Source organism: Trichoplusia ni, chromosome 16 (assembly GCF_003590095.1).
Source record: "Trichoplusia ni isolate ovarian cell line Hi5 chromosome 16, tn1, whole genome shotgun sequence".
In the NCBI taxonomy this organism is placed as follows: Eukaryota; Metazoa; Arthropoda; class Insecta; order Lepidoptera; family Noctuidae; genus Trichoplusia; species Trichoplusia ni.
In genome coordinates, this window is record NC_039493.1 from 8,184,748 (window position 1) to 8,207,040 (window position 22,293).

General features: G+C 36.4%; 6 protein-coding genes across 6 annotated transcripts in view; 1 reads left to right on the plus strand and 5 right to left on the minus strand.

Annotated features, from left to right (window-relative positions):
- The window catches only part of LOC113501932 (solute carrier family 12 member 6), a 390,722-nt gene that overhangs the window by 203,539 nt on the left and 164,890 nt on the right, over positions 1-22,293 (plus strand). The gene's annotated exons all lie outside the window — the stretch shown is intronic.
- Positions 6,053-7,767, minus strand: LOC113501959 (trypsin, alkaline C-like). Its single transcript, XM_026883292.1, has 4 exons — positions 7,676-7,767; positions 7,232-7,397; positions 6,693-6,948; positions 6,053-6,424 (listed from the first exon to the last, which is right to left on the minus strand). Exons 1-4 carry the CDS (start codon positions 7,719-7,721, stop codon positions 6,128-6,130), a joined length of 765 nt encoding a protein of 254 aa, XP_026739093.1. The 5' UTR covers positions 7,722-7,767; the 3' UTR covers positions 6,053-6,127.
- On the minus strand, positions 9,095-10,652 carry LOC113501955 (trypsin, alkaline C-like). The gene is made up of 4 exons (XM_026883287.1): positions 10,543-10,652; positions 10,253-10,421; positions 9,667-9,922; positions 9,095-9,475 (listed from the first exon to the last, which is right to left on the minus strand). The coding sequence occupies exons 1-4, from the start codon at positions 10,586-10,588 to the stop codon at positions 9,179-9,181; spliced, it is 768 nt and encodes a 255-aa protein (XP_026739088.1). The 5' UTR covers positions 10,589-10,652; the 3' UTR covers positions 9,095-9,178.
- LOC113501958 (trypsin, alkaline B-like) lies at positions 13,571-14,971 on the minus strand. The gene is made up of 4 exons (XM_026883291.1): positions 14,865-14,971; positions 14,557-14,725; positions 14,089-14,344; positions 13,571-13,887 (listed from the first exon to the last, which is right to left on the minus strand). The coding sequence occupies exons 1-4, from the start codon at positions 14,908-14,910 to the stop codon at positions 13,594-13,596; spliced, it is 765 nt and encodes a 254-aa protein (XP_026739092.1). The 5' UTR covers positions 14,911-14,971; the 3' UTR covers positions 13,571-13,593.
- On the minus strand, positions 16,922-18,874 carry LOC113501964 (trypsin, alkaline A-like). Its single transcript, XM_026883296.1, has 4 exons — positions 18,776-18,874; positions 18,021-18,183; positions 17,448-17,703; positions 16,922-17,258 (listed from the first exon to the last, which is right to left on the minus strand). The coding sequence occupies exons 1-4, from the start codon at positions 18,819-18,821 to the stop codon at positions 16,965-16,967; spliced, it is 759 nt and encodes a 252-aa protein (XP_026739097.1). The 5' UTR covers positions 18,822-18,874; the 3' UTR covers positions 16,922-16,964.
- Positions 20,686-21,930, minus strand: LOC113501956 (trypsin, alkaline A-like). The gene is made up of 4 exons (XM_026883289.1): positions 21,820-21,930; positions 21,569-21,737; positions 21,197-21,452; positions 20,686-21,014 (listed from the first exon to the last, which is right to left on the minus strand). The coding sequence occupies exons 1-4, from the start codon at positions 21,863-21,865 to the stop codon at positions 20,718-20,720; spliced, it is 768 nt and encodes a 255-aa protein (XP_026739090.1). The 5' UTR covers positions 21,866-21,930; the 3' UTR covers positions 20,686-20,717.

The following is a 22,293-nucleotide window of genomic DNA, read 5'->3' on the forward strand; positions in this document are numbered from 1 at the left end:
TCCCAGTATCGCGCTCAACCTGTCAAGATTTGTGAGATTCGTATGATCAATGGCTTTAGTGGTCTCAACCGCTGATAACAATTATAAGTATCTTCACGGTTGACTTCCGACTAGATTAAATAAGAATTAAGAACAATAAAAGACTACGTAAGTAATAATCCATCGATAATTTTATTAATGTTCGAGATTCCTTGATGTCCGGTATCAAAGAAATAATTATAATTATTACTAAGAATATGATAAAACCCAAAACTTTTGTGTTTTATTTTTAAGGTTCTGTACTCAAATGTTAAACGCAACGCTATTACTGATGGTCCGCTGTCTGTCAGCCTCGTTTTATCCCATGAGCCGTGATATTTTTACAGTTGAAATTGTAAAGATGTAGTATCTTGACTCGGGCAAAGTTGGTGAGCTAAAAAAAAACAAATCAATTTGAGGGATTTTAGTCAAATTGCGAGGAACCCTTAATGTTGCGACACTGGCTCGCACTTGACCGGATTTACTATTTTGAAAACATGAGAACGTGTTTTTCCTCGCGTAGTGAAGTTGCGTCAAAAGTTATCAATGTATCATGATAACATGGTAATTAGTCATTATGTCTATTAAGATCTTATGTATTATCTACGATAGGCGAATAAGCTTTCAACAAATTTATGACCGTAACTATCGTTGCTTATCCTCGATCTTACGGCAAGGTATTTTTCATAATGTAAACTCTAGACTGTTTAGATAAAACGATTCATGAGATAAAATATGGTGCAGGACGAACACACGGTGGACCCTCGGTAATCTGGTTCCATTTTTAGACTTTGGCTACGGAATGATTTGAAATTTTATGTGGAGTAGCTAGTGATGTGATGTAAAACTCCTTAACACTTATATTATTTTTTGATCTCGCAGACAAACAGTGTGTACTGTTTTGTGAGACACTGTACTATGTCATAAGAATAACGTGTACCTGTAATAACTGAATAAATAAAATATCAGGCTATTAGATTATTCTGATAATGTTTTGCATGAAGAATTCATGAAAAAGGACCACTGACAATTCAACGCGTACGGTCTTAGAGTCTGCTTTCCTCCCCCAAGGAGTCGGTTGTCTATAAAGATTCCCTCGTCTAACAAAAAAGAGGCTATTAGAACGACATGCCATTAGCAGGTTAATCTCAATAGCAATAATACAGAAACAATAAATACATCTTAATGGCAGATCATTTTTCTGCGAGAAAAATCGATAGCAATTTCACGTAAACATTCCCATTACTATAACCACTGACGATATATGTAGTTATCATAATAACAGCTAGACAATCATAACATTGAACAAACATCACTGAACGAGCCTTGAAACAGAATTGACATTGCCGTGTGCGTGTCACATTGATTTGTGGTATTATTATCGTTTCGCCCTTGATATTTTCACTTAGAGTAAACGAATTGACAGCCGATGTTTGTGGGTGGAACAGATAACAACTACTTATTACGGGGTCTGCGAACAAGTTCTTCGTACGCTGACTGACTGTTCTGGCACCGCATTTGAAAATATTATCTACTAGCTGATGCCCGCGACTCCGTCTGCGTGGACTTCAGTTTACAACGTTCGGTGGTCCCCGTTTCCATGGGAATACATCCCCTTAGTGATCTTATAGCTTTTACACACCTTTTAAATTTTCCCTCGGGAATTATTTCAAAAATGGGGATAAAAGGTAGCCTATGTTCTTTTCCATGCCAATGGAAATGGCCTTTTCAATGCCTATATGCATGCCAAATTTGATCCAAATCCGTTCAGCCGTTTTTGCGTGCTTGAGTAACAAACATCCAAACATCCACACTTTCACATTTATGATATTAGTAAACATTATTATGGCTGTGCAAGCATTATAGTACAATACGCGGTGTAGAGCGGCATCTTTCTCCTATACCCATATAAATAATACTTTAAGACGTATTGGTAGGCTCTCTAAACTGATCACTTAAAGATACGATACATGTCTAAAAATGTCTGACCAATACATTTGAAATTTATTCTTCGTTTTCTATTGTGTTGTGATTTAACATTGTCTAAGCCTCATGTTTCAGCTTGAAGCTAATTACTGTCAAACTTTTCATATTTTATGTCCTCATGCAGATTGCGGAAAGTCAGATGTATCGTACTAAGCGAATCGTAGTCATAATATTAGTTGCCAAGTTTAACACAGTAAGCCTTTGTATTTAAATGTTTTTTTTCTTTTGTTTCAGGTATGTGATGACGGGTTTCACTCAGCTTAAATAACGGGTTTACCTATATGTATTTCAAAATGCAATCGGAAGTATTTACTATAAAGCCTTTTTTTTTTGCATTTCGAGAAAGAAAGTTTTTTTTTTAATAATAAAACACAAGTATCTGTCAAAAACACTATAAAGTCTAACAATGATGATTAAGTGATTATGTGTATTTTAAGGTAAGCCAGTATAAGTACTTTTAAATATGTAGGAACAGTGCATAAATTATTAGACCAATATACTTGATAAATTACCCATCTATTTTAACTAGCTTTATAGCTTTACTGATGTTATTTTCGCGTGCAGCGGTGTCATAATGCGCCATTTATGTCATTCAATTAGCCATCCCATTAACACTATTGATCGAAATGTTGATTTTTACCTAAAAATCTTGTATGAATCCAACTTACGAAACCTTAGTACTTAGCAAGAACATTTCTCGTAGCAACGTAGACAAAGGCTACGAGCTTTACATACTACGGAACTTCTTGAATATATTCTCTTATCGGACTCTGAGAATGAGATCTTTAAAGATAATTTCATACTATTTAACCATCTACTGATTAACTAAAAAAAAGGTTTTAAATAAATAAAAAAAATGGTTCAACACAAAGTTGATAAAAAATATTTTTCAGACTTCAATTTGACTTATTTTGAACTGAGGGAGCGTGAAATAACTAGCTCCTAACAAGGCCAGTTATCGTCCGGAGTTGCCACAGTTAGCAATCAACCGGATGGCTGTTTCCAACTATCCACAATTACTTTGGTTCCGTTCTAACTTATCTGTGCCGCTGTGATCAATACCCTCTCGATATAATGGCTGCGGAATATTATTTATGTCTGTTTACTTTTAATTTTGACTAATTGGCTGGTACTACAATAACAAATTTATGTGATTTTGTTATGATCTACAAGGAAGTTAGACTCCAAAAACAATAATGAGATTGAGGTGTCTCATAACATTTTAATTTATATCGGGATTTTATTATTCACAAGAATATGACGCTTATCTGCCGGGAAAATGTATTAAGATTTCACCAAATTTAACTATGAAGCTGCTGCTTTAAAATTTCATGAATTATGAGCCATAAATTGCACACACACACACTCAAAAAGCCATTCTACAGACGTCGTACAATTACAAAAGAATTTTATCCACAGCTTCGTGAAAACACCTTAATACTAACATCACAGTAACCTCAAAGCCTCGGAATGCTGCACCAAGAGTTTCCTTCAAACCCGATCAGCATAGGAATAACTTACTTACAATATATTTGACCCGGCGGACCCGATGGACCTGGCGTTCTAGGCTTGTAATATAAATCGAAAGGCGACCATACTACCCGCTCTTAAACTAGGACTGCTGTTATTGTGGAAGCAAGACGCCGATATATGCATAGGAGTGCGCCACCTCAGTCCCACATCAGCAATAGTACTGCTGTAAGATATCGTAGTACAGGTAGAAACCGTCGGCCAGCCAGTCTCTAGTGTTCTTGACGGCTCTCCAAACGCAATAAATTTTATATTTTTAAGTCAGCTTTTATGCCGTGCAGCAAAATCAACTATCGGTTATAGAAAAAACATATTGTTATTAAATTGATATAACTTCTTAAGAAGTACTACTTCCCTTCAAATGTTTTAATAACAGATTATAATGATTGATCTTAAGTCATTAATGATACAGATAAGAATAATTTATATCTTGTGACCACGCTTACTCACACAGTGACGATTTCAAGAGGTTTTTTTTATTTGATATCCTGGATTTTGCTGAGACAGAACGTAATTGTACATACTGCACCTGTGGGGATATTTTCCCTAGAATAAAATCTTTAAATATTATGGTTTTAATATACAATAAGTGAACAGTCGATTTAGAGAGCAAATTAATTGTTTGTGCTGGAAAATTATCCTTCAGAAAGACGAACTTTGGTCACTACCAAAAATAACTTGTGTCTTCTCATATTTGTGTCAAGTGCATCTGATCTAAACTGCATTTCAGGTATAATTGATAAAAATAAAAGCATACAAAGGTTGATTCCCGACCAAAAGTCACAATAGGTTAGGCTTCAGCTACGGTGTAATTATTTTGGGTCGTTTTGAAAAGAAAATCTATCAGGATCATGAATATGATTTACCTTATAAATTGAATAATACTAGATTAGATACCTGACTACGTTATTACCCAGATAATTATTATGAATCACTAGCGATGTTTATGTTGGAAAGTGTGAGTGACTATAGTGACTACTGTCCCACGCTGACTATTTTTTTTTTATATAGCTTGCTTTAGATCCCACTTCTGGGCAAAGGCCTCCCCTTTCTCTTCCACACCTCTCTATTCTGTGCAAGTTCCGGCCACGTGCGCTCCGCGTATTTGACTAGATCGTCACACCACAATCGTCGCGGACGACCTCGTCGACGATGTCCTTCCTCCGGCGTCCAGTGTGTAACGATTTTTGCCCAACGGTCAGGCTGCATTCGCGCGACGTGACCAGCCCACTCCCACTTTAGCCTGGCTGTTTTTTCCCCGACATCTGTTACTTGCGTTATGGAGCGCAGTGTGGTGTTTCTTACGCGGTCCGTTAGTTTGACACCAAGTATGCTGCGCTCTATCGCGCGTTGGCAAATTTTGAGTTTGGACTTGTGTTCAGTAAGTGACCAACTTTGAGCACAGTAGTTTAGGACGGGCAGGACGCACCTGTCGATGAGCTTCCTTTTTAGAGTAATTGGTAAACTGCCTTTCAGGTGTTCCTTAAGGGCCCAGAAACTCTTCCATGCTTTCTGTATCCTGTTCTCTACTTCTTTTTCCTGGCGGTTCTCAAATGAAATAATCTGGCCCAAATATACGTATTCATCAACATACTGCAAATCCTGTCCGTCTACCACGACCCTACGTTTTGTGCTATTGGTCATCTGTTGAGTTTTGGATCTGTTTATTGTAAGCCCAACCTCAAAACTTGCCGTGCTCAGGTCTTGGAGCATACTCTCAAGTTCTTAATGTGATTCGGTGAATATCACTATGTCATCAGCAAAGCGAAGGTCCGTAATTATAGTAATGTCAAAAGATTGCCTGTTCCACACCCTGTTATATATAGGTACTTAAACCCGCTTAACTTATGAGTTCCAGTGATGAATGAAAGCTAGATACACAATGTCCCTATAAATGGATGGTATATGCTATGTATGGAAAATGTTTCATGCAAATAATAACACACGCAAATTCAAGTCTTCGAATTGTTCTACACATTTTATATCTCAAAGAATTTTAGCTTTTACTTGTGAAACGTTACAATATTCCCACAACACTCACAAATTTCAAACAAGATGGCAGCTTCCGAAATCGAATTGCAAATACAGGAGCGTTGTCTCTCGACTAATGATGCAAAACCGAAGGCGAAGCTCACAGAATACTGATGCTGCAGATTACGACCTCATCCCAAAAAATACAAGGATTTAGATACTTATTATAAACTCTTTTAGGTATTTTCTATTCTTTATAAAAAAAATACAGGATATTTTCATTTGTATTTTGCGTGTTCAATTATATAGTGGACGGTATTAAAGTTTTAATGTTCATATTTTAATGCGTTGTTATCAAAGCTTACTCCTAATTAGAGCATTCAATCAGAAACTTTAGTGTGTATTATCCGACTTGCCCTCAGCTCGTAAGTAAACTGTTTGAGTAAGACTCGTCAATAAGATGAATATTTATATTTAATTTGTATAAGGTAGTGAATTTAATTTATCTCTAACATAATGGTGAGTCTTTAAATGAAAAAAAAATGATTCTTAAAAAATATGTACATTTATTAAGTCTATACTGCTGAGGGACGGTTGCTTTCTGAAATTAGTTAAAAATATTCTAGGCATTGGCTTGGATCCAAGAAGTAAATCTGGTGACGCGAACGTTAATGCCGGGGTAGTTAGCCAGGGCGCATTGATGTCCGAAAGAGGTTATACCAACAACAATTCCGTTGTGGTAGAGAGGGCCACCGGAGTCTCCACCGCATTGGTCGCGACCGCCGACGTCGAGCCAGCCGGCACACAACATGTTGTCAGAGATGGTGGTATCACGGCTCGAGTAACGTTGTCTGCAAACTGCTTGGTTAATTGTCCAAATCTGGACGTGACGAAGCTGCGGCGAGTTTGAACCACCGAACTGTAGAAAAAAAATCGATTTGAAACCTTGAAATCTATTTTTTTACATATTTTGTGTTTTTAATAATATCCTAAAAAAGTCGCTTCTGATGCCTTAACCTGATGCTTAAACTATGAGTGGTTGTAAAGTAACGTCGTGGTTGGTTGAAACAATGAAGAAGATGACTGCTTGCTTTCATAAATCTTCTAAATGCAATCATTCAGTCAAACTTTAATTATAGGGTTGGTCTTATTTCTTTACTGTTTTTTTTATTGTGTCAAAAACTTACGGCTGTGGAACCCCATCCTGCGGCCCAAACAACCTGATTATCTCGCAGGTTGTAGTTCGATCCGGCGATAGAGGCAGGAGCTACAGCATTGTTGAAAACAATGTTTGTGGCGGAGCGCAAAACGGCGATGTCAGATTCGAAGGTAGCTCGGACGAATTGCGGGTGAATGATGATTTGATTGATGTGGTGAACAATGCCACCATTGTTGGCCCAAGTTGATCCGACACGGAATCGCCATCTGTTCGGGGGGTCTTGGCTAAAAGAAAAATAAATTAAACGTTAATTTCACCAATCGCTATAAAAGTAGATATTAATGAAGAATAAATAAAAAAATGTCGGGGCCCACCAAAAATCAAAACTAGGTTAATGTTATTACCAAGATACTTTTTCAAGATCTTATATTTATGAGGATAAAAGTACGCAAAACTTTCAAATATTTACATTGTTTTTATAACGAGCAGCTTCTTTATGAAAATCGTTTTATTACAAAAAAGTCAGGAAATAACGTCATGTCATGAAAATAGAAAAATAGTTCTTACTGAGGACAGTGAGCAGCTGTAAGGACGGATCTGTTGTTGAGGATGATACCACCGCAACTCTGTGCGTAGTTACTCCAGTTCCACGTGAATAACAGAGCGGCTATTGTGGGATATGTCTCGATGTTCGTCACTGATCCACCAACAATCCTCTCGCTCAGAGGAACAGCTATTATGAAGGATTAGAAAAGAATCATCAATATAACATCGCATACAATTTTTTATATCTTTTTGCTAATGTGTTAGAAGCAATTCAAATTGTTTTTCCCTCAATGAAAATCAGTTAATATTCATCCAATTTTAGTAATTTTATTCGAAATGAAATAGATTGACTGTGTTTGAGCCATTACAGCCACACAAGAATTAATACCACATGCAACTGCTAGAACTACATTTTAATTTAAAAAAATGAGCGTCGTCGACGTCACGTCAAATTATGTGACTCACCTGAAACAGCTGCGATGATGAGCGTTAACAAAACGATGACCCGCATATTGATGATTCTCTACTAACAAATGTAAATAACAACCCAAAGTGATTGTATTTATATCAGAACCTCTGTTGAAAATACTCTTTATCAACGGATTATGCGATTGAAATTTCCCGGCCAGACGTTTTTTTATTATCATTATAACGTATAAACGATTAATTAGTCGTGAAATCGTTTGGATTGAAACAAAAAGCAAAAGGTTCAATTGCAACCTCCAATTATTTTATTAAACTGATGCGATTGCAGCACGCTCTTACAAAAATATTCTAGCTTTTTACAACGATGTAGGTGGCTTAATATACTTTTGTCGACGGCTATTATTTTCATGACAGTGTGACGATGATGCCACGCACGACGCACGGCGACCGGTCGCCGTAACAGTAGCATCGTTGTAGGATAGCCGAGTGGTTGAGGTCAGCAAACTCAATGTGCGCGACGTGTCGCGGGTTCGATCCCCGCGTAGGATAAGCGTTTGTGTGGTCCACGAATGCTTGTTCCAAGTCTCGGTGTCTTTGTGCATGTGAATTGTATGTTTCTGAAACCCCCCGCGACATAAGGATTAAATGCCATAGTGCGGGAGTCGTTTAAAAAAAATAGTAATTGAAACCTCAATAGGACTGCCTTTTGTCTCCCTGCATAATTTGTATAAAAGTGATTGTGATCTATACCACCCAAATGATCACAGCCTTTGACCAAGGGCCAAGACCCATGGGATTACCTTTCGTTAATGTAGTTCGTTTGTACACTACATATATTTCCATAGACATTGAGTTTTATTTTGCGTATGATAAACGGTGCATTATACATTAGTACAGAAAAAAGGTCCAGGACTGCGATTAGCCAAATTGTTTCAGTGAATCTATCATCCACAGATATTAATAATTTCGTAAAAAAATATTGACATTTATATCTTATAACTTATCACATAAACAACAGATAAAACAAAAACAGGTAGCTGGATAATATTTGACAACCCGTTATCAAGTATTAACAAAAATGTAATAAGTATTAATAACACATCAGCTTTTAATTATGCTACGAAACGCAATTTTCCTTAAGTATTAACAAACTTTTGATATGATGTACGCAGCATGCTGCAAAGTTAATTCAACAAGCCAATTTCTTAACTAGATGGAAAACATGTTATTTTTACCGTTCCGTACCCAAAGGCTAAAACGGAACCCTATTATTGAGGCTCCACTGTCTATCCATACGTCCGTCACCAAGTGCATCTCATGAAATGTGATAGCGATGTGGTAGCTAGTACTAGCTATTGTCGTGAATCTGAGTCATATTTGACTGAACTTTGTATTCAAACTTTATTTCTGGTTATTTCTTCCACTCTTTTCAGGTTCAGAAAATAAGATAAAAACAAATGTGATAAATAATAATAATATAATAAAAGATCTCATTTGACAAATTATACAATTGACGCATTAACAATAATATATGCATCTCATTTATGCAACCGATAGGACCCAAGGAGTAAAGCGAGAGACGCGAGTGTTGACACTGGGATAGAAGTTGTTACCGCAACTGACAACGAATGAGGTCAGACCGACGACAACACCGTTGTGGTAGACGGGACCACCGGAGTCACCGGAGCACTGGCCTAAACCACCCTGGTCGAGGATGGCAGTACACAAGTTGTTTTCATTGATCACTGAGTTACGGTCAGAGAAACGGTTGATGCACTCTTGTTGGTTGACAGAACGTAACTGTATATGGCGCAGCTGTGGCGACATGGATCCTCCTTGCTGTAAAAGAAATGGCTGTTAATGAACTATCGAAAAAGTCAGTCACTAAATATAATGTACTCAAATAGCATCTTAGAAAAAAACATCGATGTTGAGTTGTTATTTGAGTTATTATTTGTGTATAGAACTTTCTACTCTCCCTTCAATGAGAAATTGACAGGAGAGTGCATTTAATCTAAAAACAAACTTACTGATAATGCTCCCCATCCAACGACCATGACATTTTGATTATCTGCAAGATTGTAGTTCGTTCCAGCAATAGATGTTTGGGCAACCGAGTTAGTGAACGCAATGGTAGATCCTGTGCGCATAACTGCGATGTCTGAATTTAAAGTGAGGCGGTTGAAGTTAGGGTGGACAAAAATGGTCGTCACGTGGTGAACGACTCCACCGTTATTACCCCAAGTGGAACCCACGCGGAAACGCCATCTTGTTGGTGGGTCATCACTAAACAGGAAAAAAAGCAACTTTATATGGAATACACATTAGTAAAATATTTATAAACGTTCTTTTTCAAAACATAAGTGCTCAAAAATTGGTAACAATTCATTTTTAAGCTTTATTGTCAAGCGCATAAAAAAGCAGACTGTCAAATGTGTACAATAACATTAAAGGCCCGATTTTTCAATCGCCATATAAATTTTATTCGACGAATATGTTTGTCGTTTTGACAGCTTTTGCATAGAAAATATGTCAAACGGCCATATTTATTCCTCAGATAAAAGTTATCTGACGATTGAAAAATTGGCTCTAAATCATATGAAAGGAAAAACTTACCCTGGGCAATGTGCAGCGGTAAGGACTGATCTTTGGTTCAGGATTACACTTCCGCAGTTTTGATTGTAGTGACTCCAGTTCCATGTGAAAAGCAGTGCGGCCATGTCAGGGTAGGTTTCGATGCTGGTGATCGAACCTCCCAAAATCCTTTGGGGGTTTGCCGGAACGGCTGCAATGAGAATATAAAAGGATACAATTCCGGTTCATTTTTAACCCAATACTTAATGAACGCTAGCTGAGTATTTATGCATTCGAAAATATAAAGGAGAAAGCAATGACATTGTCTATACCTGAAACAGCCGCAGCCAAAAGTACGACCAAAGCGATGACTTGCATTTTGATCGCCTCACTGACAAATGTAGGAATGAGCTAATGTGGTTTTATTTATATCAATTGGCTAAATGAAAAGTACTATTTTTATCAGTCCCGGTCTTATTGATTAGCGATTTGATAATATTTAAGGTTCCCTTCAAATGTAAATCGGATTACCATAAGTAAGTAATAAATCCTTCTTGCGTAAATAGGCTTTATATTATGAAATAATGTTGATTCGAAATATTGATTGATTGCTAGAAGTAGATAGTAGTTGGATTAATTTGAATAGTCGTCTAATTCATTTTAGTCGTATTTAAGGATCAAAAACCGTGGCTTTAGTGTGGTATCTTAGGACAGTAGCCTTTGTGGAAGACCGATACAGCTACGCAAATTGGCATGATGACAACAAGTAAATTTCATTGAAATAATTTGTGTGTATATTATTACAAAATTCCTAATTCTAAAACTCTGATTCTTTTCATAATTAAAAGCAAGATGAATATAAGAATCGATAAAATAAAATCGCTAAATAAGGCAACCCGCCATGAAATGTTGAACGTCAATCAGAGCGCATGACGTCACGTTAGAGTTCTTTCTCTTTTTTTACATTTGAATTACTTAAGATAATACACACTCGCTCGCTTTTTTAATTAATTACGCCGTTATTTATTTTTTTATTAACTTCAGTTTCATTTGTGTAAATTGATTACGCTAAATTGAGTCATGGAACAAGGATTTACAAAGGCTCCCAGCGCAAATTAACCTAGAATCGACTTGATAATGCTAGGAACGTTTCTGGCATCAAACAAAGACTTCTGTTCAGCAGAATTTAGAAATGTTAAAACTTCCATGTAAGTATTGTGTATTAAACAGTTAATTAATTATTTAAACCATAAAAATAATCCGTTGAAGGCATAGCTATTGTAACTATTTCAGTATAATATTCAATATTACCTCCAAAAAGTTTGTATATCAATGTTTACTTATTCCCATAAAATTAGCTTATAATGAATTTAGCAACAAAATTCTACAAAATAAAAAAGGAAATATTTACATCAAAGTGATCTTCACAAAAATAAAGCTGTGTAGTGGGTAATATTCCTTCCGAATCACGTCTTGCAAGTTCAAGCCACTTATTTCTTAATTTCTTATCGAAAGAAACGAAAACAAATAACTTCTCAGGAGTTTTTATGGACGTATTAGTACAGAGAGGGACGGAACACCATCTATATGCTGTCGAAGTCATCTTTTTAATGTAAAAACTAGTAAAATGTCCAAATTAAATATGAATTAGATAATGTTTACATATACCGAATGTTCCTTGTACTCTAAAGTGACGTAAGCAAGCGACGCCATGACACCTTGACGCGTTTTGGCGCAAATTTTAAGTTTATGAACCAAAAATAATATATATTTCCAAATATTATAGAACAGTTTCTGAAAAATTGTCATCATGTCTATTATAGTGAACCGTATTTCTTCCACAATGACAGTTGGGTTTTAAAAGCCCAGTTTAGTCACTGCTCTAATACGGGATAGACATCATACGAGTATATAATCGAAAAACGTACCTATTCAAAGAAAAGCGGTAATTCCCACATAAATTAAGCCAAATAAATTGAGAAAGTTATTATTTAACCCAAATTACTGTACTTAATTACGTAATTGTGCAGCAATTAAAAGCATATTAATAGATTAATCTTGAGACGATTAAACATTTTTGCAATTCATACCAAATCACGTCATATATGATTATGATCATAAGAAGTTACGCTGCGGATTTAGGCAATGTCCTCGGATTTTAAAGTCTAATGCTTCGATGGCAATGATTTTATTAACGATGATGAAAAAAATATTTTACTACTTAAGGCATTAGCATTTTTATTTATGTTTATCTATTACATTTTAAATAGTTAAGTATCGATGATTGTACCTATAATCTGCTACTAGTAATGGATTACGGTGATTTTAGAAATTTAAAAAAAAAACAAAGTTTTATATTTGTGCCACCATCACTATGCAGCGTTTAAAATAGTTAGGTCTCTGACAGACCATTTAGAGTACACACTCATTCAAATATTATGATCTCTGGATTCAAATTTAACGGACATGACACTCCAAGCAGGATTGTTGCTCTTGCGTATCTGAGTCAGCTCCACATAACTAATGGGCTTTAATTTTACATTAAATCCAAAGTGGAGTTGTTACGTAGTGGCACTCGGAGTTGTTGTGCGATTCGATATATCGGCCTGCAAAATATACCAATAGCACATACAGAGCCCGCTTCCCCTGCATGCTAACTGAAAGCGGCCAACGCGGCGGCGCTCATGCCTCTATTTTAAGTCTCTGTCTGTCTATCTTAGGCGGGATGAATACGTATTATGCAAGTAAGGTCTATTTTTGAGACGCTTTCACTATGTGTATGCAAAAACATCATTAAAGCTGGTGGCTGGCATCTTATATATTATGTCAATTTATCTTTTACGTATATTTTAGAGTGTAGGAAAAGGTAGAGTTCCCATCCGTGTTTCGGCGGGCACGTTAAATTGTGGGTTCCGGCTATTATTTACGTATTTTTGGCAATCGTCACTGGCAGTTAAGAACTAGAAAGTCTGACTACCTGACTTGCTATGGGGTACCGTCATGTTGCTCAGTTAACAGGGTTGAAGAGGGCAGATTAGCTGTTCTCCTGTAAAACACTGATCTTTAGTTGCATCTAGTCTGCTAAACTCAACATTTTTGGTAAAAAGTTGACATATTATGACAAGTGCTATACTTTTTCTGACGATATCTAATTATATACTATTTAAATCTATTAGGTATAGGACCAGGGCTGTTTCCATAATTGCATCTTAGGGCTAGATGATATCAAAAAGTATTGTTTTCCTCATCTTTCTAGTTTATTAAATTCAAAGCGATTATTTTTTTCTGAACTACGCCTTACATTTATTGCTGAACTGTAAAATGAGACTGTATGGGTAAAAATGAAATAAAGTCATAAAATTACATTACGTAACATTTCTTTATTAAGCATTGTTTTGGATCCAAGATGTGTAACGAGAGACGCGTGAGTTGACACTAGGGAAGTGAGCTGAACCACATTCCACTGTGAAGGAGATGACACCGACGACAACGTTGTTGTGGTAGACGGGGCCGCCGTAGTCGCCTCTGCAGGTGTCGCGACCTCCAACGTTGAGGATACCAGTGCAGAACATGTTGTCGGTGATGGAGATACCGCGGGCAGCGTAACGGTTCCTACACGTTGCCTGATTGATGGCCTGGTAGTGGACGTGGCGGAGCTGCTCGGAGGGTTGGCCGAACTGAAAATAAACATATCGTGACTATCAAAGATGCTGGCGCTGATATATGGTTGTATGTCGATCATTATCTCGTTGATCGTTTCGACTAGTCTTATTGTCCTTTTTTGTCACAAAAATATAAAAAAAACGATGAATTAAGGTTTACATACGCCTTAATTAGGTTCTATGTGATTGAACAATGTGAAGTAAACTATTATTTACCAAATTGTGTCCCCAGCCAGCGGCGGTCAGACCCGTATTGTCAGCAATGTTATAGTTGGAGCCAGCAATGCTAGCCGGGCGGACAGCATTGTTGTAGGATATGGAGTTGGAAGTACGCATAATAGCGATGTCGTTGACCAAAGAATCTAGATCGAAGTTGGGGTGCACGATCATGGAGCTGAGGAGATGGACTGTACCGCCAGTGTTAGCATTGCTCGAGCCAACACGCACACGCCATCTGTTAGCTGGGTCATTCCTGTAAAATGAAATGACATGAAGCCATTAGTGGCAGTTTTTAAAGTTAGACTTTTCTTGATAATATTAGAATAAATATTTGCGAACTTCATAAACCATGTTTGGTCTTATCTATTTTGTAACAAATGTGTAGATGGGATCTTGGATAAAAAGCGCACTGTTACGATTCTTAAATTTAAGATATTCTTAGTTAATCCTATTTATAATATTTACCGAGGGCATTGAGCAGCTGTTAGGATAGATCTATTGTTGAGAATAATTCCACCGCAAGCGTTCAAGTATGAGCTCCAGTTCCAAGTGTACAAGAGTGATGCGATACTAGGATATGTTTGAATGTTGGTAGCAGAACCACCAGCAATCCTCTCAACATTCTCTGGTGCAGCTAAAATATTAGAAAGTGTTTTTATGATAACGATTTTAAAGGGTAAGATTTAATTTTTCAGCAAACTTTTATAATCTGTATCGGTATTTTTTCCTTAACTTTTTATCAAGTCATTAATGTTTTAGAACAAAGCACATACCTGTGACAGCTACAATGAATAGTCCGAAAAGTACGATGGATCTCATTTTGATCACTCCACCGAAACAAAATGTTTGATCAACTTTTTGAATGATGCCTTTATATCCCGTGTTTTTTGATAATTTCTAATTTTAGGTACTTTAACCTCCCGTTATCTACAAAAAAAGATAAGTTAAATCAATTTAAATTGTAAAGGTGCATTCTGATTACCTCAATTACGTACGAACAAATAATAAAACAATATTTTAGTGGTTATACATCTCTTCAAAAACCTATATTATAAATGTGACAAAAGAAGTGAGATCTAAATTTGCCAAGATCAATGGTCAGTCCCAAAGTTCATTTATAATAACTTAAAATATCATTTCTTCTAAGAACGTAGGATATATACTATAGCCTAGGGTCTGACTTAGCTAGTTTTTATATACGAATTATTACGTTCGATAGCTAGTTTCTACCATCAAGACCAATTTTAGTTACAGTCAAAAAGTAACAGGTTCTTAACTTGCGAAGGCTATCATATAATGTTTGTTGTGTTTATGTGAAATAGTTTTGGAGTTATGAGGTTGTCAAAAGCTCTGGCTCTAAATGGTTCGTGTAATATTAGACATGGTCCTGCTCGCCATCTGTTACATGGACTTGGCTCCGACGCGCTACCGCGTGTCTAGATACCTTTCATTTTTATATTCGACCAAATATAGATTGAAGCTTTTTAGCGAATGTAGTGTGATTTCTTGATACATGCCAAGGATGTGTTAAAGTTACCCCAGCCGCAAGCATACGCAAAAAAACCAGCGTCAAGAAAAAAATCTTCACAGTTTTGGCAAGGGAACAAATAAAGTTTTACAGAAAAAAATTACTTGTTTGTCTGCAATTAAACAATGAATTAAAATCTAATCAATCGATCGAATTGAATCCAAATTAATCGTCAAAAATCCTGAACTTTAAAATTTATATAAGATAATAAACAATAAATTAAGCGGTACGTTATACCTTTAGATTATTAAATTGGTTTCGTACCGGTTTTGGTTAGATACCCACATTGTTAAAAAACACCTACGTTTTTTAATCATAATGGGCGCCACTAAGAAATTTGAGTTGAGTGTTGGTTATAATTTACGCTCTACAACTTAAACCTTTTTCTCTATCACTGAGGAATGGAGAATGAAAAAAAAAACAAAAAAAATAAAACTTGTGCTTGAGACTGGATTAAAGTATCTATAATTCTATATTATCATCTTGTAGTGCTATAAAATGGTATATTCAGCACACTACGTCCATCCTTCAAACTTCGAAATCGAGGTATTTACAATTGATGAGGGAATAAATAATGAATATTTTTTTGATAATAATAATTCATTTGCTAGTCACCATTGTGTCTATACCTTCTTATTAGCCAGATAACAGTTACCGCAACCGAAATGTAATAGATAATTTTATTGAAGTAAGAAAATATGCGGCAATTAATTATTGTGTTTCTTTATTTACCTACCTACGTATTCGTTATCAATTTTCTTAAAAGATTAATTGAATATATTGTAATCCATCCATTTTTATGTAACAAATAATAATACAAAAACGACGTATGACTAACGTGGAAAAACCCGACTTAGTTATAATCTCAATTGCGCAAAATTGAAAAAAAACCTAAATATTTTTTTTTAAGGATTGAACTTGTTTTAATAAGAAATGGTATCCGAGAAGATTCACATCAATTCAGCGGTAGTTTGTTAAGTTTTTCAAATTTTTAGAAATGAGTTAAGTAATGAATTATTTTCTGAAGACCAAGCTAGATACTACATAATCAAACCTCACTGAATGTTTCTAGTTAGATCATGTCGGATTCAATATCCGATTGAATGAAACTAACTTTTCGGTATTGGAAAACGTGACATACCGATAGGTATGTCACGTTTTCGAAGACATACTTAATGTACTTTCTCAACTATTTTGTGAAACCACTGACAAACGGTGAAGGAACCTGGAATTGAAATAATCTTGCTCGTTGCAGGCCATTATCAGCCAACAATAATTAACATCATAAGTAAAAATACAAGATTATTAGCTCAGTCGTTTATTTTAAAATTAAATAGTCTTAATATTATGCGTTAGCCTGGATCCATGAGCTGAAAGCGGGTACACGAGTGTTGACACTAGGGAAGAAGGCTGAGCCGCATCCGTTGTTGAAGGAGAAAATTCCGTACACAACGTTGTTGTGGTAAAGGGGGCCTCCCTCATCTCCTCTGCAGGTGTCGCGCCAACCCTGGTCCAACCAGCCAGAGCAGAACATGTCGTTGGTGACGGTAATACCGGTGTGGGTTATGTAACGAGAAGCGCAGATCGAGTGGTTGATGATTTGGACTTCCACGCGACGCAGTTGCTCAGAACCCCCAAACTGGAAAAACAAAATCAGTTTCAGGTATGCTGGGTATTGTGACAAAATATAGACGCATTACAAATTCATATACGCGTGATTGATGACGTGTAAGTGATAAAGAATGCGTGATTACGACGACAACTAAAATACTAAATGTTCTAGTTAAATATAATAATAGTTAAATATTAAATATTAATTGACTCTTACCATAGTCTGACCCCAGCCAACAGCCGTGAGAAGTGTGTTGTCACCAAGGTTATAGTTGGTGCCAGCAATAGCAGCCGCACTAGCTACGTTACTGAAGGCAATGGGATTGTTGGTACGCATAATGGCAACGTCATTGATTAGAGAGTCCAGATCGAACTCCGGGTGGACGATTATAGTTTGGAATAAGTAGATTTCACCGCCGTGGTTGGGGAAAGTTGAACCGATGCGGGCGCGCCATCTGTTGGCGGGATCGTTCCTGAAAAATAACCATATTTATAATAAAAGATTCAAACAAAAAAAATATGTGATCTCTCAATTTTCAATACTTGAAATACATAGTAAATATTAATGAACATAAATAATAAGCTTTATAAAATTAGGGGTTTTTTAAAGATTTGTGATCGTATAACGAATGTAATGACTCGCGTTAACGGAGACGTAGAATTAAGATACCTGATGAATTAAGACGCGGTTTATAACAAATGTTAACATAGTTAGCTCTATAGTCCGAGTGAATAAACAAAACTGACCCACGTAATGAACACGTAATAACGGTTGGGAGAGAGGACTTACTTGGCACAAACACCACCGGTGAGGACAGATCTGCTGTTGATAATGACTCCTCCGCATGATTGCAAGTAGTTGAACCAGTTTTGTGTGTAAAGAAGAGCGACGGCACTAGGGTGGCTCTCAATTGGCACGGCAGCTCCACCGGCAATCCTTTCGGCGGGAAGGGCTATAATACAAAGATTACAGGTTAACAAACTATCAATCGTAAACTAATTAACATAAAGCACAAAATCGTAAAACTTTATCGTACAAAATTTGTTATGAATACATTAATTTGGACTTTGATGAGTAATTCTCAGATTATGTTGTAAATCAATACAGTATTTAATGAAGATACTGAAGATATGAGAAATATATGACGCAATTAATAATGTATTTTGATTAAGATTGTGATTTCGTCTATTAATAATGATTATTTTATAGTTTAAACGAATGTTAGGGTTTAAAATGTAAATATTTGACTGTTCGAACACAGTTACATCATTTTTTTACTTGAGAGTCTTTTCAAGACACTAACCTCACTTTGTATTAAAATTTTAAAAAATCGATTAGCTCAACTTTTTAAACCTTTTTTTCCCGGTTAGCGAAACCAAAAATTTCAATATGCATGAGTGAAACATCAAACTCATGCATATTTTTTGGTTTGACTAGTTTCGGAATCGAGACGAGACAAAAATACATCTTTAAAATATTTTAGGAAGTTCCATAGAATCTTTATTAATAAAATTCAAATATATCTATCATTTAAACAAACGTACCTGCAACAGCCGCACAGCAGACAGCTAACAGTACGAACACTTTCATTTTGGGTTGCTTACAAAGTAATGGTGTTGTTTGTTTTTAGGCGATTCTATATATACATCAACCATTAATGATTAGGATACTATTATCAATAAAGATTAAATGACTTCGTATCTAGATATTCTTTAGGATAATTATTCACATACTAATCGTATTTCTTATCAGGCCCAGATTCTTTGATTGGCGGGAAAAGAAAAGTTTATTAATTATTTGCATCTTTTTTTTAACAGCATTTTTACTCATTCATACCACTAATTACTGAACTACTCGAGAATGATCTGAAAAAATCTTATTTGATTTAGATGCCCAAAGTGAAATTGCTAAATCTTAAAACTAGAATCTTGCCAATACTGAGAGTGAATTTTACGACGATTATTCTGATCCGCTAAACCTTCCTTATCTTCTAAAACGTGATCGACAGAGAAGGAGTGCTAATACAAAAGCATACCCGTTACCTTAAAACTACAGCCATTTTAAAGTATCTAAAGTTTGTATTGTTTTGTACCTTCCCGAATAGGGTATACACAGTATCAGTTAGAATTATTTAAATACCTACACAACAAGCAAGTTTCGTATCTTCTTTGTTTTACAATCTACAAATACCTAGCTCTATTTTCAATAAGGCGTGACATGAATATAGTAAAATTCTAGTTCTTATTATTTTAGGGTATTTAATACATTTGTAGATAGTTAATCAACTTCAAAGTAATTAGATAAGGGGCTCGTGGCTAAGTCACGCTCTCTGTGGTTTTCCCTTAGATAAATTACCATTTTAAACATACCGAAAAGCTTTAGTGCTTTAGAATGCATGTTAAGCGGCTGGCTTCGACAACTTGCGATGATTATTGGCACTGGTTAAATGACTCCAATTTAAAAAAACTTTCTTACCATTTTTTATCCAGTAAACTGGATAACGCCGTGAGTCCTATGATCGGATGACCGACATCCCCGTGCCGTCGCCCAGAACCGTAGTTCAGGCGGGACCACCTCATTACTATGACTCCTGACTAAATACTCATGCTAATATGTTACTAAATCTTTATCGAATCCTGTACTTATGTGGAAGTGGCATGGTAGTAGCATTTACATAAGTATACGCACGAGGACAAACAATTTGGACAAAAGGTTCGTCACGTAGTGCCAGGGTACAATCAGATTTTAGGCTCTTGGTCTCTTTTCATTCCTGCTTTTTACTCCAAATGCGAATTTTGGCGGCAATTCATGATTCGATTTAAACAGAAGCTCTGTCTGCATTGCATCTTAATAAACATGTACTAATTATGGTAGACTCATTACTCCTCGTTACATAGCACAAGCGATAAACGCAAGGTGTATGTAATAATTAATTAATTTACTCTTAGATTGAAGATAAACATTTATCGTCTGATAATAGTTTCAATGGCGCGTGGAATAAGCGTGCAAGCCAGAATATTTAATCTCGCTATTTCCTGTCTTAACATGTTCTGTGATCTGGTAAAATTATCATGGACTTCCTTCGCCCTGGGAAAGGCAATAGGATGTGCCGGACTCTAACCGGATAAAACCTCAAAGAGATTTCGAAATTTTGATCATTGGTATCGATCAATTTTACTACCAAAATCACTGCTTGCGATATGTCATGGTTTTGACCGCTTAACCGCGTAGGCTAAGAATATGTGTGAGAGTCAGAATGCATGTCCTGAGTCTAAGGGTGTCGTTGTGTATAAGACTTAAATGTTTATGAAATCTCCCGAAACAAATTAATGAATTTTTAGAATACGGAGGTCGTATTTATGAAAAAAATGGTGTGTGCTGTTTCTAAACTTATAACAATATTTCTGGTTCTAAAAATATAGTAGTGCTTGGAAAATTAAATGAAAAAAGAGTATAAGTTCGAAATCATTTATCCTTCTTTTAACATTATGCATTGCTTTGGACCCAGTTACTGAAGCTGGAGACTCGTGTATTGACACCGGGGAACTCGGCGGAACCGCATTGAATACCGAATGAGCAGACACCGACGACAACATTATTGTGGTAGATAGGACCGCCGGAGTCACCAGCGCATGTGTCGCGACCGCCAATATCAAGCAAGCCAGTACACACCATGTTAGCGGTGACAGACATACCGATGAAACCATATCGGGCACTGCAGGCAGCCTGGTTCACAACCCAAAATTGAACGTGTCGAAGCTGCTCAGATTGAGGACCACTTGGCTGGAAATAAAATATATGTATTAAAAAGAGAAGTGGTTGTGGTTGGTAGAGATACGCAAAAGGTTTTTCCCTATAAGAATTATCTTATTTGCATTTTACTTAGAACGACTTTATCCATTTTATCGATTTGTTTTTTTCAATAATGGGGCAACTTGTGTGAGATACAATTTGTAGGCACTTACTGAAATTCTACCCCAACCCGCGGCCCAGACAACATTCCAATCAACAATGTTATAGTTGGGGCCAGCTACTAACGCGGGCTGGATGGCATTGCTAAATGTGAATGTGGGAGTGACCCTCAAGATGGCAATGTCACTGTTTCTGGTGCTATTATTGAAGTTCGGGTGAATGATGATACTAGCTGTGTTATGAACAACACCACCACTACTCGCGAAACTGGATCCCACGCGAGCACGCCATTTGCCAACTGCATCACCACTGTCAAAAAAAAGTTTATCTCGTTAAGATGCAGTTGATCGAAGTAAAAGCCAAATGGATTTTTCCAAAACAGTCGATAGGTCGAGTAGGTTGAATTTCACCTAATATTAACTTACTGGACGCAGTGAGCAGCTGTCAAAATAGATCTGTTGTTTATGATGGTGCCACCACAGGATTGGAAGAAATTGTTCCAATCAGGTGTGTAAAGCAGAGCGGCCATGGATGGATATGCCTGAATAGTTGTTAACGAGCCACCTATAATCCTTTGGGGATTGGTCGGCACGGCTAAAATTAATAAAGAACATTTTAAAATCATTGCTCACAGATCAATTCTCCTACAATATTAAAATCTAATCATTAAAGTTACCTGTAACAGCCGCAAAGGCTAATGCTATTAAAATACAGACGTGCATTTTGTCCGCTCAAAACGTAGGTCTGAATCCGATTGCTGAATATATATACTGATTGTTATACTACACTGTACCTTTATCACTACACAGATAACGATTTTTACTGGCTAATGTAATTAGGCTGCGGCTATGCTAGCCAGCAACGCGATCAACGACACATGAGAGAAAGCAAATAATAAATAAATCCGAAATGTAAATAAATCTAGTAGTAGTAATAGTAACAACCGTACCGGCTACGTCAAATTCTATGAGCTAAATTTAAGCGATTTTTTCAGCAATTTTCCTAAGTGCGCGACGAATTCAGAAAAACTACTAATTATATGTGGATGTAGCTACTTTTCAATAACGAATTTATGTTGCGTGAAGTTCGAAATATAATCAAGGGAAGAGCGCTCTTTAGTGGATACGTTCACACGTATCCATTGGTGATT

Coding starts and splice junctions, on each gene's coding strand:
- LOC113501959 (XM_026883292.1), bottom strand. CDS start 7,721: ATGCGGGTCATCGTTTTGTTAACGCTCATCATCGCAGCTGTTTCAG. Junction 7,398..7,675: donor CATCATCGCAGCTGTTTCAG/GTGAGTCACATA, acceptor CCTTCATAATAG/CTGTTCCTCTGAGCGAGAGG. Junction 6,949..7,231: donor ACAGCTGCTCACTGTCCTCA/GTAAGAACTATT, acceptor TTTTTCTTTTAG/CCAAGACCCCCCGAACAGAT.
- LOC113501955 (XM_026883287.1), bottom strand. CDS start 10,588: ATGCAAGTCATCGCTTTGGTCGTACTTTTGGCTGCGGCTGTTTCAG. Junction 10,422..10,542: donor TTTGGCTGCGGCTGTTTCAG/GTATAGACAATG, acceptor TTCTCATTGCAG/CCGTTCCGGCAAACCCCCAA. Junction 9,923..10,252: donor ACCGCTGCACATTGCCCAGG/GTAAGTTTTTCC, acceptor TTTCCTGTTTAG/TGATGACCCACCAACAAGAT.
- LOC113501958 (XM_026883291.1), bottom strand. CDS start 14,910: ATGAGATCCATCGTACTTTTCGGACTATTCATTGTAGCTGTCACAG. Junction 14,345..14,556: donor ACAGCTGCTCAATGCCCTCG/GTAAATATTATA, acceptor TTCATTTTACAG/GAATGACCCAGCTAACAGAT. Junction 13,888..14,088: donor CTGGCTGGGGACACAATTTG/GTAAATAATAGT, acceptor GTTTATTTTCAG/TTCGGCCAACCCTCCGAGCA.
- LOC113501964 (XM_026883296.1), bottom strand. CDS start 18,821: ATGAAAGTGTTCGTACTGTTAGCTGTCTGCTGTGCGGCTGTTGCAG. Junction 17,704..18,020: donor ACCGGTGGTGTTTGTGCCAA/GTAAGTCCTCTC, acceptor GTTATTTTTCAG/GAACGATCCCGCCAACAGAT. Junction 17,259..17,447: donor TTGGCTGGGGTCAGACTATG/GTAAGAGTCAAT, acceptor TTGTTTTTCCAG/TTTGGGGGTTCTGAGCAACT.
- LOC113501956 (XM_026883289.1), bottom strand. CDS start 21,865: ATGCACGTCTGTATTTTAATAGCATTAGCCTTTGCGGCTGTTACAG. Junction 21,738..21,819: donor AGCCTTTGCGGCTGTTACAG/GTAACTTTAATG, acceptor TATTAATTTTAG/CCGTGCCGACCAATCCCCAA. Junction 21,453..21,568: donor ACAGCTGCTCACTGCGTCCA/GTAAGTTAATAT, acceptor TTTTTTTGACAG/TGGTGATGCAGTTGGCAAAT.